Here is a 19,198-nt window from a genome sequence, read left to right as displayed (position 1 = left end):
ATCAGCTTAAAGAAAATATCTGGGAAAATGAAAGTATCCTATGAAATACAATGCTATAGGGTGAGACTACACAAACGTAATGAGTCGACGATAAACGACACGGACGAATAGAATATAGGTCAATACTGGGAAAACTCATCAGTTGGTTCTTATCTACTATAGGCACACAGGTGATTGGTTGGTACATATCTAGGCACAAAGTGAACCTTTATGATTAAATGAAAAAAATATGTCATATGAAACCTGAGACTAAAGCAGTTTATTTGTGTTTAATACGAGACAAAGTGAAAGTAACTGATTTGATGGATTGATTAAGATCATTGGGGCTAGAATATGTACAACCGGAATAATGGCTCTAAATATTGCGTGGATGGAATATACGTCGATATAAATGATAACACCTCATAAAAAAACTAAGACAATGTACTTTAGAAAGGAACAAGTGATCTGCGAACCTTCTGAAAACCATAGAAAATTTGTCACAGCAAACCTGAATGAGACAAAGTGAAACTAACTGAGTTTAACAGATTGATAAAAGTCTAATGGCTCTTATATAATAGAATATGAGTCATATAAATGATAATACCTCATAAAACTAAAACTATGTACTTTAGACAGACACAAAGTCATCCATGAACCGTATGATTAACTGAAAAAATATGTCAGGGGACTCGAACCCGATCGCACCGCTCGGATAAGTCATTGATGATGTATTCGTATGGTGATTTTCTAATGAGACCAAGCAAAAGCCAGAAGCACTCTTGAAGATAGAGAGAAAAAACGTTGAATAAACTTCGATCAATTATCTTTATCTTTCAAATGTATTTGAATGCCCAATCAGAATGAGAAATTGGAGAAAAGACAATGAAAAAGAATGAAGCAAAGATAGGCGATGAGAGTGAATTGGGAAGAGTTATTATATTTATTTCACGGAAAAGTATAAATGATAAAATCAGGAGTAAGTAAACAATTTAAAAACGAGAGAAAAACATTGAGCATTGGATTTTTTTCTGAAAAGTCGCGATTAATCTTGTTTGCATAAAATACATTCGAAGATTTGAATATGAAAATCACAAACTATTGGAAAGGCACAGAAAACAGATCATAACGTTTTTCATTTAAACTGATGGAAAGATTTCATGCATTCGAATCGTTCTTCACAATTAAATCAATCGCTTGAACATCATTTTCCCATCTTGGATACATGTTGTTTCACTTTAACTAGCCAATATTTCTTAGCAATCACGTAATCACAATTATCCAGGGCTCGGTTTCGCACACAAGTTTAACTCCACGATTTCTAGGTGTAATTGCTATTTGTTACTTCATGTTTTCAATGAGGACAACAATTCAAACTTAACTGCAATTTAAGCTTCAATCTTTTCATGAAGCTGAACCCAGGAGGAAAATAATACGTTATCCCATGCATTTCACATCATTTTTCAATGAGCGAATTTACAAGTGTATACAATCTGTTATTACGAGAAAACCCTAACGATAATGATGTACAAAAAACAAGATTCTTTTCTGCGATAATAATCATCGGAATAAAAATAGGTTTTCTGTCGATAGGGCAAAACAACTCCTATACTACTGAAACCCTTTGATAATATCTTAAAATATCAATGGAATAATTGAATTGGGTCGTATCATTAGAATATCCAGTTGACCCTTAATCGGTTTACTTTGCGACCTGCATCTATTTAGTCACTTTCTTCAGCAGATTATATGCGATCAGATTCCACGAGAGGTAAGAAAACCAGTTTTATATTATCTCTTTCCAAACTCCACAATATCCAAATTTATATATGTAACTGTAGTATCTCTCTTCAAACTTTCCACCTTCCCGGCTTCCATATCCATATAAGGAGTTGTATCTTTGCCCTTCCCAGCTGTCATATCCATATAAGGAGTTGTATCTTTGCCCTTCCCAGCTGTCATATCCATATAAGGAGTTGTATCTTTGCCCTTCCCAGCTGTCATATCCATATAAGGAGTTGTATCTTTGCCCTTCCCGGCTTCCATATCCATGTAAGGAGTGGTATCTTTGCCCTTCCCGGCTTCCATATCCATATAAGGAGTTGTATCTTTGCCCTTCCCAGCTTCCATATCCATATAAGGAGTGGTATCTTTGCCCTTCCCGGCTTCCATATCCATATAAGGAGTGGTATCTTTGCCAATCCCAGCTGTCATATCCATATAAGGAGTGGTATCTTTGCCCTTCCCGGCTTCCATATCCATATAAGGAGTTGTGTCTTTGCCCTTCCCGACTTCCATATCCATATAAGGAGTTGTGCCTTTGCCCTTCCCGGCTTCCATATCAATGTAAGGAGTTGTATCTTTGCCCTTACCGGCCCCCATATCCATATAAGGAGTTGTGTCTTTGCCCTTACCAGCCCCCATATCCATATAAGGAGTTGTGTCTTTGCCCTTCCCGGCCCCCATATCCATATAAGGAGTTGTATCTTTGCCCTTCCCGGCTCCCATATCCATATAAGGAGTTGTATCTTTGCCCTTCCCGGCCCCCATATCCATATAAGGAGTTGTATCTTTGCCCTTCCCGGCTCCCATATCCATATAAGGAGTTGTATCTTTGCCCTTCTCGGCTCCCATGTCCATATAAGGAGTTGTGGCTTTACGAGTTTGTACGTTATGTTGTAATCTAGTTTCAGATTTTCTCACAAGTTTTCTGTTTGAAACATTATCGGAATTTCTGTAATCATCCGGATCTTCGTAGGCGTTTAACAACACGTCTGTTGCTTCGAGCAGTTGCTGTGGTGTTGAAGTCTCCACGTGACCTTCACCGGACGATCGACGTCTGCATCTGAAATGGGGGTAATTTATGCAGCATAAAATTACGTGAGGAAAGTATGTAGTTTATCTATGATACACATTTGTTATGTTGTATGTCGCCTACTGAGTTACACAATAAAAAGTAACGGCTTTGTGATGATAGTAATCATGTAATTCATCATGCTTAAAGATTTATCTAATGTGAGTATGAAACTTAACAATTTCACACAGGAAATCTAGTTCCGCTTTTGTAGAATTCCAAATAAGAAAAAATACTACAACCAAACATTTTGCTAACGAGCTCTTTTAGCCCTTTTATGCTCTCATTTTCATAATACTCTGAAATATTCTAGATTATTGCCAACGAAAACTTGCTTGAATGTATGAAATAACTGGGCAGTAATGTGTTATATCAAGGGATTTATTGCAGAATGTATCAACTCTGTCACAATCTTTAGACGTAACAGAGATCATGTGGATATGAACATTTTGTTGAGGGTAAGGGTTAATAGGTATTTCGACGGAACCACACACAGTGTATGCCGTGTTTTCCGGTCGAGTTCGTACCTGCGAGTAGTGAATACTGCGATGAGAACGATCAAAATGAATCCAGTCACTCCACACGTGATGTAGATGGTCCGGTGATCGAGGTCTGATGTAGTCTGAAAGATGTAAGAATAATAAAATTTGAAAGACCATATAATCGCATAGAAATTTAGAAAACGTGAAAAAAATATTCAACCTGTAACGAATCTAAAAAGCGCGGTAAATTACATCGTACTCATCTTTACCTAATTGTCTTACAATTAGTCGTTCACTTTAAGGATATATTTATAAAAGTGCATTTTATTCTACTCAGATTCAAATTTAATTTATTGCTCCAGAAATTATACATTTTTTTCGAGCACAGGATACAAAAAATTAACGATTTACAGTTATACAATTACGGTTACTCCAATTACATTTATAATATACAGTGACAGTTACTTCTTCTAGACGTATCATTATACACGTGATGTGCACAGCGATGGCTAGATGAGGCTATGTGCCTTTTTTATAAATACTGCTAGCTTCCTCAAGATGTTTGGGTCTTGTGATGTAAAAAGATTCATAAATTGTCTTAAGTTAGGGATATTTACTAGTTGTTGCGCAATGTAGCGACTTCTTAAACTTTCAAAAAAATGATGATACTCTGGATCCAGGTTTCACAGTTGTGCTTGTTTAGTTTGACTATGAACCCATGTCGTTGGGTTGTATGGGTTCAATTTGTTTCTGGACACAGTTTAACAATAGTATGGGTTTAACAGCCAGATACTCACCTTTGGTAGATCAGTATTCGTTTTGTCTGAAACGAAAATTAAAAAGAATCAGGCTTCGATCTCCCAACCTTAGTGGCTAATAGTCGACGATTTCATCACAACACTAACCACGTGACATCAGCATCATTAATATGCAAGAAATGACAACAATGTTTATTGTGGGTATATCGAATCTGATTATCTTTTATACAACTAGGTCACTGTATTATATCAAATTAAGGATCTACAAATTACTTTCAAGACTATTTTTTCATCAATTTTGAATTGAGTGTATCGGGTTCAAACCCAAAATGAGGGCCTAGACTTGCAGCGATATATATTCTGAAAAGTCACTTCAGTTTAATAAGATAAAAACCCACTATTTACAGATTAAAAGAATTTAAAAACAAGAATTTATTTGTTCAATCTAAAATATATAGAATACACGACGTTTCGATCTCACCCTAGAGATCATCGTCAGATGACAGGCGTCACACCTGACGATGATCTCACCTGACGATGATCTCTAGGGTGAGATCGAAACGTCGTGTATTCTATATATTTTAGATTGAACAAATAAATTCTTGTTTTTAAATTCTTTTAATTTGTAGATAGTGGGTTTATATCTTATTATCCGTTCACCACGTTTGAGCGCACAGGTTATCGTTTCGACGTTTATGAAACTGAATATGACATGAATAATAAACTGTTATCACTTCAGTGTTGTTGATTCGAAGATGAATGAGGAAGTTTGCGAAGTTTATTTGCTCTGATTATCAAAACCATCACGAACAAACTGACACTGTTCTCCACATTCTAGTGTTCGACGAGTTATATATACTAAATGTGTGGCCAATATAAAAGGGGGCTGATATAAAATGAAATATTCACTTGATTACACAATCGAACGATAATAATTATAAACAGTCAAGTGCCAATTTTCTAGCAATGTTCATGAAAAACAAGCACAATTTTAAAAAGGGCTTAAAAGATCGTCTTACATCACATATCATAAATTGATTCCATCAGCCTAGTAATCCACCAGGTCCCCCTCTAGGATAAGGGAGACTTGAATTTTATTTGAATCGGGGCGCTTTCAAAATCTGTTCGACGTCCGCACTTCACTGTCTTGTTGTAATGCTTATAAACGCGCTTTGATTGATTCTAATCTCATCTACTTTGCCAATGGCATAACAACAATAAGGAAATGAACTATTACTTACCAGTTCGATGAACTACGATTGTATCAAACAGGATAGGTTCGGGATATTTTGGGTTCTCCATAACAAGACATCTAAATGAAGATCCGTTGTGAAGTTTGAAATCAGCTTTGAATTTTAGCTCAGCGTTAGCGAGAAATTTCCTTTTGGAATCTGTTTGAAGTTGTATATCACCTCGAACCGGGCCCCATGATTCAGAACCTCGACTCTTCTGTTGAAATATCAACGAACGATCCGACTTTCCAATCTCTGTTTCACAAGAATAATTTACATCTTGTCCTTGGGTTTTCCGGTCGAGTTGACCCGTGGGAACTGGGCGAGGTTCAATATGCGTGACACCTGAAAATAATTGATATGTTTTAAGTTTGTGGAACGATTATACTACGCGTAAACTAAACAAGAGGAAAGAGTCACTGATAATTTGAATAACTTACGTCTCTTTCTCCTCATTAGAGACAATTCTGTACTGTGTATATTTCCAAGTTGTAGTAAAACTACGACGCACATTAGTACGAAACAGTTCTTCAACATCATTCTCAGTATTCTGATCTAAAAACTCCCAGTAAAATTCTGCGCACAAAAAAAAATCAGTTTCTTCCCGTTTTATCCGTTTTACTTTTAAATGAATCAAATGATGTTTCTCTTCATTCGAGACATTTCTGTATAGTTAACTCAGTCACTCACCTTTCTATATGTCACACCGAATGAAATGACCGTATCTATAAAAATCGACTGCCGGATCATCCTGATAGATGCGGAAGAAAAGTCATCGGTAAATAAAACTGTACTAAGTAAATCTAGTTGACAACAATAAGAGATGTGTTTCAACACGTATTTCTAAAATTATTCCAGGGCCCATCGTATGCAGGAAGTGTCTTTATTGCACAAATATTACATTCATGTGTTTGTAAGTGATAATGTATATATTCAGTTGACAGATGAAGGCATTTCAGATTTAGCGAAGTTTTGTCAGAATCTACGAACCCTGAACATACATTCATGCGCTGTAAGTTTGATTATTCAACTGTTAAAGATTGTTATATTCGTTGATGTTTAATTTCGAGTTGTTCGTTGATGTTTATTTTCGAGTGTTGGCCGTAATATTCGCTGATTTTTATTTTCGATGTGTTCGTTAATGTTTATTTTCGAGTGTTGGCCGTAATATTCGCTGATGTTTATTTTCGAGTTGTTTGTTGATGTTTATTTTCGCGTGTTGGCCGTAATATTCGCTGATGTTTATTTTCGAGTTGTTCGTTGATGTTTATTTTCGAGTGTTGGCTGTTATATTCGTAGATGTTTAGAGAACCCGAGATGTTTAAGGTTCAGATGCAACATGACGTGCGATGATCCCATCGCTATTCTTAAATGAAACCTTATAACGAGTATAACAAGGTTTGAATCAAAGTTTGTTTATTTTATAAGAATTTCTTACTTAAAAGAATCTGATAATCACTAATTATCATAAATGTCAATAAGTTATAATATTGTACATGGTTTTATGAAAAACATTTAGTCTCTCTCGTTGTACAAACCGCATCTAACATCATCGGTTTCATAAAGAAGCATCCTTACAAAACTATTTAAAACAAGAAAGAAATTCTAAAAATGGGCTTGCTGACATAGTTGTACTGAAAGCGTGCTTGGTGGTTTTGTATTTCTGTAGTAGAATTAATCGAACTTTGAACTGATTACTTGTTAAAGATCTAAGTGATCGGTGTTGTCTTACATCACTACATGAAATGTTACACACGGGGACTGGGAATCGGAATGGTTTTATTGTAGACGTGGACCGAGCTTTTGGATAGTTGTTATTTGAATATTGTAGTGTCGGAATGTATCATCATGTTGATTTATCGGATTGTGTGGAAATGATTTTGCTTAGAAAATTTTACAGCTGAAAGAAAAAACGTGACTAACTCGAGTGACTTCAGGTGAAGAGAAGTGAACACAAATATAGATGAGAGCCATGATTTTTCTTTTTTAAAATAATAAAGACATTAAGCGAGAATAAGTTACATTTCCTTCAAACGACAATCCACTACGATCATCCGATAAAGTTTATTGCCACCATAGACTACCGCCCCCTGGATCTTTGGAGACAGGCAACCAGTCTTCAATTCAATTCAGAATTTATTTCACAGAAAAGCGGTTTTTAAGTTAAATATTTAAAATGAAAAATAAAGATGTTCATACAGAGATTTTACAAATGGCCGCTAACGCAAGCGCCCAAATGAAAGTAAAAGAAAATTGACAGAATTTTTTCAAAACGTGAAAGTAAAATGATTCATTGTGAAATTTTGTGTCAATAAAGAATGAATTGAATTGCCGGCAGCACTATGCCGCGCATGAATACCAATTTCAAGAATGATCACGCACGCTCAACCAAGGTTGGTATGCGCTGCTAAAATAACAAAAACGATTTAAAAAAATCATAAAACAATGAAAACGACAACCGATATAGCCAATATACGAAAGGAACCTAGATTTTATTACTGCATTAAATGTGTGTAAATATCAGAGCCTAAGAAAGGTTCTAATGAAAGTTATAGACTCCCCAAGCAACTTACCAATCCGTGTGATAGCAATGGGTTTGCAAGCATGCAAGCCCATGAAAATGAATTTTATCACTGTTTTCAATAATAATACTGATCAAGTCAATCATTAATAAATTTGTACAGTTTTTAACTTACATTATTGTAATATCGTTAAACCAGTTACATTGTATAAAAATACAATTATACATTGTAAGATTCAGCATTGAGAGAAGTTTTAGTAAATCCTCCTAAGACCGCTGATAATTTTGTAAAAAGTAATTTCAATTACAATGTATTTCTGCTCGATATATAATTACAAACTATATTTCAACTACGGTACAATAATTCAGTTACACTGCATTTCATCTAGACTATAATTCAGTTACACCTACGAACAATTATCTAACAATTATCTTAGATAATTGCTCGTAGGTTGCACTCAGTATTTCATGTACAATTCATCAGTTACACTGTATATTTGAGTAGTCAGTGTAGCACATTTCAGTATATAAGTCCTACAAACAAATCTGATCCTCCACTGACTACATCAAAACGAGAGGTTTTAACAGAGACGCGGGAAAACGAGGAACATGTTATTCATTTTTCACACAAGAGATAAAAGCAGATAATATCTGTTCATATTGATTAATGTTATCACAATTGAGCTGATGAATTAATTTATCAATTTACTAATATGACCACAGTTATTCAATTAAATATCACAAATTTTATTTGAATCGCATTTTTTCCTTTCATTTTTATTTTTTTTTCCGTATAAAATCTCACTCGATTCTAGGATAAAACCATTAGGTCAATACCACTACTATCACTACTATCACTACTATCATCAACAATCGATCCAGGACTATCATCTCTCAACATTCTACTAAGCCCTATAAATGAATACAATATAAACCAAACATCAAATACAATTACAAACACCTTATAGTTTGTTCTGCTTTAGATATCCAATCAGTAACTTATATTCACTGTTGTATTCTATAAGTTTCCTTAATTTGTTTAATTTGTAACTGTTTTTATGCTGTTTATTCATATATATTTTAGCTATTTAAAGTATTGAAACGTTGAATGAATATCTTCTTAAGGAAAAAATTCATACTCTTTTTATTCTAAGAGTTTTGATATTATGATATTGAACATTGTTGCTCATTTATCTCTTAAACTGTTCAGTAGAGATTAGAACCATACCGGATTAACCTAATCAGGATCAGTTAAATCCGGATTATGAGATTTGGTTAAATTCTACGACTCTTTTTTTAACAATCAACTAGTTTCTGATGGAAAACGATTCTAAATCTGGATTCCTCATAAACCAGGAGAAAATGGAACTTAATTTCATCTAAATTTCATCAATTTATTTCATTTCAAACCATTTAACCTCAAAACTAGTTTAACCTCGATCAAATGGTTTAAATCAGAAAGTGACGACTGTATGATTTACTTACTCTATTCATCATCTACCAGGAAACCGAGCCTTCTTAATTCGGCTGAAAATGAAATAAATTATTCCCGAAAAACTGATGCATCAAACTATAAACATTTTACTGGTGATTGGTTGATGAAGGTGATTTTCAAGAAAGATCACCGAAGAAAGACGAAGCGCAAATTGAATTTCAAAAATATTTCCAGAACTAGAGGAAAATCTATCAACTTACAACGCAAATATTTTGAGCCAGGAAATATTATTTTGAAATTTCCGGTTTGGGAACCATAAGACATGTTATACGAATGTGGAAACATGAATTCATGAATATGGAATTATTGAGTCAGTAAGATGTTTATAGAAGTCAATATTGATTACCTTTATTTGTTATAGCACGTATCTTATCCATCAACTCTTCTGATTTACTCATTACTGAAATAGAAATTGAAAACGTAACCTCATAAAACATTATCAAAATCGATAACATCAATTTTAAAACACATAATTTATTCATTACCTTTTGCTCGTGCAAGTTTAGCAAATTCATTACGTTCTGAAAACACATCAAGATATTTAGTGAATTGTTACTCAAATTCCTGCCCAGTTGTCTGACAGATGAGGCACCCACACAAGATATATAGATATAAAACAATATTACATACCTGAAGTTGCAGATGGTTTAACCGTGAAACCTGAAATTAGAAATGATTCTGTAAACATCAACACAAACTCATCACGAAATTTAGTATTTATTATCAGTCAATTTACCTTTCATTTCATCAGCTATCCATTTCACTGAAATAATGATAAGATATAATTCTGAACAGAATATTACATAATCTTCCTGGTTTCATAGACCACGTTTAAAAGTTACCCTAAGGGGTAAATCATCAATAAGGGTGACTACCACGCTAGTAACGACGAGAAACCATGGAAATTGAAATAACTGACATATTTCAAAATCAGTTTTCTTATCTGTGAAATTCGTCAGGTCAAATTAGTAGAAATAAGAGTTTTACAAACCTGCAGCTTCATAGTCTGGTTTTTTGTTTTGTTTTGATTTATCTGTAAACATGGAATATGTTAATACAATAAAAACATACACTTTCAGCCAAACTGAACTCAATTCTGAAGTCAATTCAAAATTTTCATTGAAAAATTAATTGGAAATTAATTTATTGGAAATATTCAATTACCTGAATTCTCGATAGCTTCATTCAATGCAGTCTCAACTGATCCTATAAATAATAATACAATACATACAGATATTCATATTTGAGTTCTGGTTGTTAAAACAGGTTCTGATTTTATTGGAAACTTACTTCTAAATTCGGGAGTTTGAAAATATTCGCGTTTTATCTCATCAACAATCTCGTCTAAAATACAAATAACAGAATAGTTACATCTCATACAGTCACCAGGGGGCAGTACTGGGCTGAATATCAGAGCTATACAATATTTACCTGTCTCTACAATCATCTTGTTGTTCTTAAAATAGTCTACAAATATCAAAACATGAAACATTAGTTCACAGAAAAACTGGTTTAGTTTGCACTGAATTACATCATTCAAATTACACAATTCAGGTACCAGGGTCGGGTACTCAGTTAAGGGTTTCTATTTGATACTCATGTACTCACCACTACACTGATCACATATCCCGATAGTTAATATATGCATGGACGTATAAACTAGATTATACGTTTATACGTCCATGATGAGAGGTACTCATGAGGGATACTCATGAGGGTTGCTTATGAGGGGTACTCAAGAGAGGTACTCATGATAGGTACTCATGAGGAATACTCGTGAGAGATACTCATGCGTTAGCGAATAAGGTATTCACTCATGAGAGGTACTCATGCGAGGTACTCACCAGTATTCCATTTATCAGTGCATTCACCCAAACACTCGTCAACTGAAAACAAATAAATAAATAAATGAATTTTCACATCGATACAAAGTATGAACAAAGAGTGACGACTTTCAAAACAGACGCCTCTAAAGATCTGATTAAATTGATGAATTTCATCTTCAATAAATTCAATGCTATATTTTTGTTTATCTGAATCTTTTTTTATATTCACCTATTTCTGTCAGTTCAGTTGTATTTGTTTCACTGTTAATTTCATCTCCTATTCAAACAGAACAAACAATTATTATTCAAAACATAAAAATCTGATCATTAAAAAAAATCAGAAGTGAAACCATTACCGAAACATTCTTTGACTTGTCTCCAATAATCTGTGTTTGTCTTTAAAGTTTCACCGGTAAATTCACTGAGTTCAGACACTATATGTAATAAACAATAGACAAATTTTTATACAATAGAATTCTATTATAAATCACAAACTGATTTCACTGTGCACTTACACGCAGTAGATATATCATAAACCCAGTGTGGTTCAGATGACGAAATACTGACAGCCTGACATTTCTCTTTTAAAACAGTCACTAGCGAATCTGAAATTATAAAATGTTAAAATGTAACTAATGAAGAGTAAGGACATATTTATAAACTATGATGATGTCAACTGATGTAAACTATTTATGTTGCTATCGCGTCACAATATCCTCCTACAAAATACAGTCGACCTTACGCGAAATAACTGTGTATTCCACATGAGAAGTAAAATAATCAACTCAAACTCAATCACGATAAAACCCGTACAGGACGGCCGGTTCTTTGCTAGTATACTAAACACTTAACAGTCAACATAATGTATTCACCTTTAAACTGTGGGATTCTGTTTTCAATAATTGGTTCAATATGTTTCACTGAAACAGAATAAACACAATAGATTACTGCAGGGAGAGTGAAACATGTTGTTCTTTACCAATACTTCCTGTTGAAGGAAGCAACATCTGTAAATCACTCTGAGTAGTTTCATTGGATTTAAGAGCTATCAAAACACAACTTATCATATCATTTCATATATCTGTTCATGTAGACTTTAATGTGTAAGTTGTTATCAGTACTTACTCGCTGTTTCATCGTTTACTGAAAACAACAATAATTCATATATTGAGTAGATCTAAACAGGCCAATTCATACAGTTCACTTTAACTATGGTTGAATTTAGTTCAGTCTCACTGTTAGGAGTTAAGAGTTAGGAATATACAGGTTAGGAGTTTACGGGTAACTTGAAACTAAGGAATTTTACTCACTTCTATAGACTATGATTCCTCGTTCCTTTAATTCCTCTGAAATCACAAATAGAAATAAAAATAAATCAATCCGTGATGAAAAATGAAATGAAACTAATCACCTTCAACATTACGTTTTACAAGCATAAATGATATGATATGTGATATGACGTGATGAGATAAGTGATATTTGATATATGATTGATGATATTGTATATGCTAGCGTTATATGACATGATATGCATATGATAAATGAAATGATATATCATAACAATTATACGATATGAAAAAACCTAAAAAGGAGGGAATATATCTCACATTTAAATATAAGAATTGATAGTGAATTATCAAAATACAAACCTGTAGAAATTGATTGTATTCTGTTTTTCACATCACCATAAATTCTATCAACAACTGAAATTAGAAGAAATCATTGAATCATTTTACACAGTGAAATTATTCAGTGCGTAAAAACAAACATCTAGCCACGTTTCATGAGACAATTTTACCTTTCGAGTTTCCTTTCCTCAACAAATCGTTGATGTTGCTTGATTCTTCAAAAAACCACAAACAAATTTCAATGATTGAAAATCTCAGTGAATAACTCTATCTAATTGTAGATGTAAATTTAGTTTACTGTAGATGTAAATGTTGTTTACTGTAGATGTAAATGTAGTTTACTGTAGATGTAAATGTAGTTTACTGTAGATGTAAATGTAGTTTACTGTAGATGTAAATGTAGTTTACTGTAGATGTAAATGTAGTTTACTGTAGATATAAATGTAGTTTACTGTAGATGTAAATGTAGTTTACTGTGGATGTAAATGTAGTTTACTGTAGATGTAAATGTAGTTTACTGTAGATGTAAATGTAGTTTATTGTAGATGTAAATGTAGTTTACTGTAGATGTAACTTACTTTTATCTAAAGCAGTTTGAGTAGCAGTTTTCAATGATTCATCAGATTGTATTGCAATAATGAATTCATCCTTGAAATATTCCACTGAAATTCACATAAAAACAGCAAACATAGACACTACATTCATTGAGCTTGGTTTCAATTTAAAACTTCATTTATTTAGACCAGTAAATCCGGGTTAGAAAAACTATTTTCAGGATCTGCTCTTCATAATCGAGTTTAAAATAGAAGAACATTTTCTAGTAATTCCTAAATGATCAGATTAAGGACTTTTTGCAAGAAGGACTTAAGAGAGTTAACCGTCTTTTGAGGGACAAAGATCAGTTGCAGAATATTCCAGGCTAGTGCTCCTAAGAAGCTGAAAATTCCGTTATTACAGAAAAAGTATATCAAGCCAGCCACTGTTGGGACCGATGAAATACATGGTGAGATCAGTGGCATTAAACAGGTTAGATTTATAACAGACTTATACAATACCTGCTCGAACCCATAAAATAACTGGATCCCGACCAGCTGAATCCAACTCTACAAAAATTAAATAAACGATTTAAAAACACAGAAAATTTGTAATGAACCGATTTGTCTCGTTCTTAACTTGTCAAAATTACTCGCAATTCATTTTCACTGTATTAAATTTTTAAACAGGTTAGATTAATAACAGACTTATACAATACCTGCTCGATCCGACAGAATAACTGGATCCCGACCAGCTGAATCCAACTCTACAAAAATTGAATAAACGATTAAAAAACACAGAAAATTTGTAATGAACTGATTTGCCTCGCTCTCAACTTTTCAAAATATTCATAATTCATTTTCCAATTCAAACAGTACCACTTCACTGTATAATCACTTACCAGTGCGGAGTTGGTCCGGCATATTCAGTTTTAGCGTGACTATTTCTTCAGGTGTCTTTACACGTTCGACTGATGCATCTCTAATGACTGTAATAAACATCGATAATAAACATTGATAAAATTTAAACATAAAACATGTTGAATTTCACACTTTGTCATGTGTACAGTACCTAATTTCCTATCTTCAAACTCTTTATCGGCTAATTCATGTAGTTTAGAATCTATCAATATAGAAAATCACTGACATCACAAACAACTTATAAACAGGTAAATATGACGAATTACAACATGAAATCAAAGACAAGCGCGCAGTCTACTGTACTGAGAATATTTACAAATATCAATCAGAACTCACTTATCTCTTCTGGACTCACTGAAATATAAATAGAGAAAATCAAACAGATTATTTATGATAAAAACTGGTTTGTGATTGAAACATGTGAATTATATACAAACCTCCATATCCTACAACTTTATTATCCATCAGAGTTTCTGAAATGTATCAAAGATGTTTGAACCATGTTACATGTGCATTCATTTCCATGAACATGTAACATGTGCATTGATTCACATATAATATGTGACATGTTAAGTGCATGTATAATTTGAGATATAAAATCGATATTTACTTTCATCCATATCAGTGATATATTTAAACGCCTGACAAACTGAACTGTGAATTATTCTGTTCAATTCCTCCTCATTTTTTCTCTCCTCATTTTCCTCTTGTTTCAGTTTCTCTTTGAGTTCTTTCTGAAATCTTTCAGCTCGTTCAGCGTACAATTCTACAAGTGATTCACCGTGAAAACAATGAGAAATTGAGATCCACAAAAAAATTGAGCTCAGGCTGAATCTTGGAAAATGATGGAACAAACCCTGCTGATGCAATATTGACATTGGCCTCTTATCTTTGATAGATTCGAAAACTGCGATTTTCAATTTGATTTCTGAAGAAAAAAAAAACATTTTTCACAATTTTGGCTGAAATCAACACTTCTATTTTAAACCTCTTTCGAAATATTTGAGATATTTAAGTCAGTCAAACAAGTTTCTAGCTCATCAGGAAATCACGAGACATAAACGAAATGGCTCAAAGATTTCAGTCAGAGTTCTATTGATAATAGTTTTGATAGAGTTTGTCCGCCAGAAATTTCTTTTAAAGCGTCTGCTTTCGACCCTAGACCTCGATTTTTATAGTTTGTTACTATTATTTAGTTCTTACCTAAAACATCTCGGCTTATTTCATAGATACCTGCAAAAAAAAACAATTAAACAGCAGATCAAATCAAACAATTTCCCAATATGGAACATTTTGACAGAAATCCTGGTCCATGGTCAATTCAACAATTTGGAGCGATAAAGAATAATCTAATCTAATTCAAGCTATGATTGATTTTGTTGCCATGATACTAACTGGGCAACTTTCTAGTTCAAATGCAACTGATTTTAATCATCAACGATGAAGTCGGTCTGAAGAAAGTTCACATCGATACAAACTGTCAGCTAAAACTTGACTCTGAATCAAAACAGATGCCTCTGATAATCTGATGACATCAATAAATTTCTTTTTCAATTCATGGTCATCAAAAACAGTGTAAATTTAGTTCTAGGGACAAAGAAAGTTTACACTTACTTTTATCTAGTTCTGTAGAATGTTTGTTCTCTTCTAATTTCTGCAAACTTGACTCAAATAAAACTGATTCTACAAATGAATACATGAATAGAATAACATGAATATTAACCGGATCAGTTCAAACTAGAATTTCATCCAAAATACATCTGGATTAACCGGGTTTTATAAAACCTTGAATTTCCCACAAAGCGGATGAATTTTGACAACGTTGCCAATTGTTCCACATTACCGGGTCTAGCTGGTTTTATTATACCTCCGATTTCTCATTAATGAAACGATTTGTAATTAGCTTGAAAAATAAGGAAAGAATAACATTTTCAGTCTTACCACAAATATCTTTGTTCACAGAACGGTCCCGGTCAGCCACTTCCATTTCTGTAAAACCAATCATAAAGATAGTTTCTATAAATTATCATTGCGGGGTTAATTTCTAACTACATGTTTTCAGTACCGGTAGATAGTTTAATATTGACAACATCTGAATGGATTATTTATGATCATTAACAAACCTGTCTTTGTTTCATCAGTTACTTTCTGGTTTTCTATTTGTGTGACGAGGTTTTCTGTAATTGAACAAAATATGTTTAATTTGTAATCAGTTTATAGTTATAAGCCCTCCCCCCTCATAGATTCCTAGATTAACTAAACACTCACCATTCTGTTGTTTAACTTCTTTATCAAGTGTTTCTTTCACAAACTTTTCTATAAAAAGATACAGCGATATTTCAGTTATAAATGAACAGACTCAGCACCAGTTTAAACATCATAGTGAATATCATAACTTACCAGCAATTTCAACAGTAGCTGAAATATAAAGAATAAGTATTTAAATACTTCAGTCAAACACTTCAGGAAACTAACATGTACATGTACAGATAAAATCTACATGTACATGTACAGTAGATTATAAAGCACATGTATTTATAAACTCAGTCGAGGATAAATGAGAATTAAAACCTACGTTTAATGTTGAATATTCCTCGTTCACATAATTCAGCATCTACAGTAAAAATAAACACAATCAATCATTCAATGATTCCACAACAAACTCCACAGTATTTTTACTGAAATGATTTATGGAACCTACCGGACATTTTAGCAAAGAAATCAACAACAGATTCAACTGCTGAAGCAACTGAAAATATAGACATTCAATAACCGTTTACTGGGGATTTGAAACCTACAAAAAGGTATAAGCTGAATGTGGTTCACGCAGAGCAGTTGCTCTTTTGGCGCTCGTTTTATTTTGCAAATCTATAAATATAGATAAATCCTAAATATTGGTGACGCAGTGAATCACTGAACCCTGTTAACTACATGACTTATCATTACTAACAGACATCTGTATAAAACTTGAAAAATGTGGTAGACACAAAGTTAGCAACTTTCGTCACTAATTTCTTTAAACACTTTTTTAGACTCTCTGGCAACTCTGTGAAACTACATGTGAAAATTGAACTCAGATAGATTCCATAGTTTTACTGACCATCTCTGATGAACTGTTTCTCTTTGTTTGTCAGGGGTCTTTTCTCTTCATCCAATTGCGTCATAAAACTAACATGAACTTCATCTGAAACACGGAAAAAATAGATTTGAAATTCTGTTTCATGCTGTATCATTACCCCTAATTTGTATCACATCTTATTCTTAAATAACAAATGTATATCTGATTATTTTGTTTTAACTTGAGTATTTCTGAAGCTCTAGTCTTATATGTTTAAAAATGAAATTCCCATCTTAAACTTTGATTTATCCGATTTGGTAAAAACGTTACGAATTTAGGCAAAAAAAAACGATACCGTAGTAACATTCCATTTCACGAAATAACACAGTGAATTATTATAAATTTTAAACTGGTCGCTTGTATCAGGTTTATTCATTATTGTCAAAAGGCTGCCAAGCGGCCATCTTGAATAGAATTCGCTACTTTTCTATCTGCAAAGCTGAATATTTCAGGTCAACCGTGAATAATAGTGCGGTACCTTCATCTCTATTGTAAACTGCAGCAGCGCCATCTATTGACCTCTTCTTGTTCAGTAGTTTATCTTTAATACATTTACAAAATGAGTTGACAGTAGAATAATAATCAATAAACTCATACATCAATAACTGTATTCAATCAACTCTTACCGATCTCATTTGATAGTTTCATTTTTAAATTCTTTATTCTAAAGTATTTTCCTGTCAATAAATAATTATAAACACATTTGAATCCAAGATTCGAGTTGAAGAGGAAATATTGAGTCGTTTCGTAAACTTACTTAGGATTTCTTTGACCAAATCTAACACACCTGAAAATACATTGATCAAACTCTTGTTAACTTAATACACATGTGCATGTAACGAATCACATGTGCATGTAAACTTACATGAACATGTATACTTAAATCACATGCAAATGTTCGCATGCCTCACATGTATGTATCATTCACGTGTACATGCATGTATTACTCACATGCACATGTACACGTTATCATAACATGAAAACATAACTCACATGTACATGTTCACACAACTCACATGTACATGTAACCATAACTCGCATGTACATGTTCACATTACAAACACACACGTGCATGTGTATATGAACATAACACAAACTATAGACAATTACTTACAACAACAGTAATCAATTACTTACTTTGATCACCTGATAACTGGTGGAACAGGAATTCTCTGATAGCTATTGCTGAAATGAAATATTGAAAGTATTTGTTCAATAGTCAAATAAAACTGTGCATCAAACAGCTTGAATTACTGCTGGATGAAGATAGGAGGCAGATTTGTCATGTTTAAAGACAGGATGGTATGCAGGGTTGCAATAAACCAATCAGACAGTTCTGCTATTCCTCCGGCAACTGAGTCATCACTCATCTTACCTTGTTTATCCGTATCTCTTGTTATCACCCAATCATTCTCAGTTCCGTAAACATCGCCGATTATTCTAACAATTTCTAGAAAAGGAAATTTTAGAATAATTCACTTTTGAAATACAATCATCAACGTTTCAAACAAGTAGTTGATTTATAAAGGAATTATCTGAGTTTATATTGTGTTTGATTGAAATGAAATTACAATAAATATCTAATTTACCTGGACTGAATGACCTTTCAATGACCTCAAAGATCGGTACCGGGCTTAAGCCTTTATTTCAGGTACTTGGTCACAAAAAGGGGGTTTCACCTTACACGAAAAAGGCACTTTGTCGGCGTTGAGTGGCCCAGCAAGCGTCGCACGCACGAAGTGCAAAAATAATTGATAATACAGGTACATCAATTTTATGCATATTTAGTGCACATTAGATAATGACCAGTACAGGGGATGAGAAGCCTTTATTTAGGGCACTTGGTCAGAA

General features: G+C 33.3%; 1 protein-coding gene across 1 annotated transcript; it reads right to left on the bottom strand.

Annotated features, from left to right (window-relative positions):
- Nucleotides 1-6,835: 6,835 nt before the first annotated feature.
- Nucleotides 6,836-18,994, bottom strand: LOC141906786 (uncharacterized). Its single transcript, XM_074796148.1, has 43 exons — nucleotides 18,937-18,994; nucleotides 18,723-18,797; nucleotides 18,485-18,532; nucleotides 18,105-18,134; nucleotides 17,974-18,024; nucleotides 17,826-17,888; nucleotides 17,330-17,413; nucleotides 16,931-16,978; nucleotides 16,805-16,843; nucleotides 16,630-16,647; nucleotides 16,498-16,545; nucleotides 16,353-16,406; nucleotides 16,171-16,218; nucleotides 15,844-15,912; nucleotides 15,433-15,462; nucleotides 15,086-15,157; nucleotides 14,840-14,995; nucleotides 14,667-14,702; nucleotides 14,566-14,583; nucleotides 14,381-14,431; nucleotides 14,211-14,297; nucleotides 14,028-14,075; nucleotides 13,831-13,878; nucleotides 13,354-13,437; nucleotides 12,946-12,990; nucleotides 12,797-12,850; nucleotides 12,458-12,493; nucleotides 12,273-12,290; nucleotides 12,020-12,067; nucleotides 11,663-11,752; nucleotides 11,504-11,581; nucleotides 11,377-11,424; nucleotides 11,166-11,207; nucleotides 10,753-10,788; nucleotides 10,612-10,665; nucleotides 10,486-10,527; nucleotides 10,313-10,354; nucleotides 10,058-10,084; nucleotides 9,952-9,981; nucleotides 9,807-9,842; nucleotides 9,668-9,721; nucleotides 9,312-9,353; nucleotides 6,836-8,738 (listed from the first exon to the last, which is right to left on the bottom strand). The coding sequence occupies exons 5-42, from the start codon at nucleotides 17,993-17,995 to the stop codon at nucleotides 9,313-9,315; spliced, it is 1,944 nt and encodes a 647-aa protein (XP_074652249.1). The 5' UTR covers nucleotides 17,996-18,024; nucleotides 18,105-18,134; nucleotides 18,485-18,532; nucleotides 18,723-18,797; nucleotides 18,937-18,994; the 3' UTR covers nucleotides 6,836-8,738; nucleotide 9,312.
- Between the last annotated feature and the right edge of the window lie 204 nt (nucleotides 18,995-19,198).

The sequence above is a fragment of the Tubulanus polymorphus genome, chromosome 6 (genome assembly GCF_964204645.1).
Source record: "Tubulanus polymorphus chromosome 6, tnTubPoly1.2, whole genome shotgun sequence".
In the NCBI taxonomy this organism is placed as follows: domain Eukaryota; kingdom Metazoa; phylum Nemertea; class Palaeonemertea; order Tubulaniformes; family Tubulanidae; genus Tubulanus; species Tubulanus polymorphus.
The sequence above is the reverse complement of the archived record's forward strand: the minus strand, read 5'-3'. Positions and strand labels throughout refer to the sequence as shown.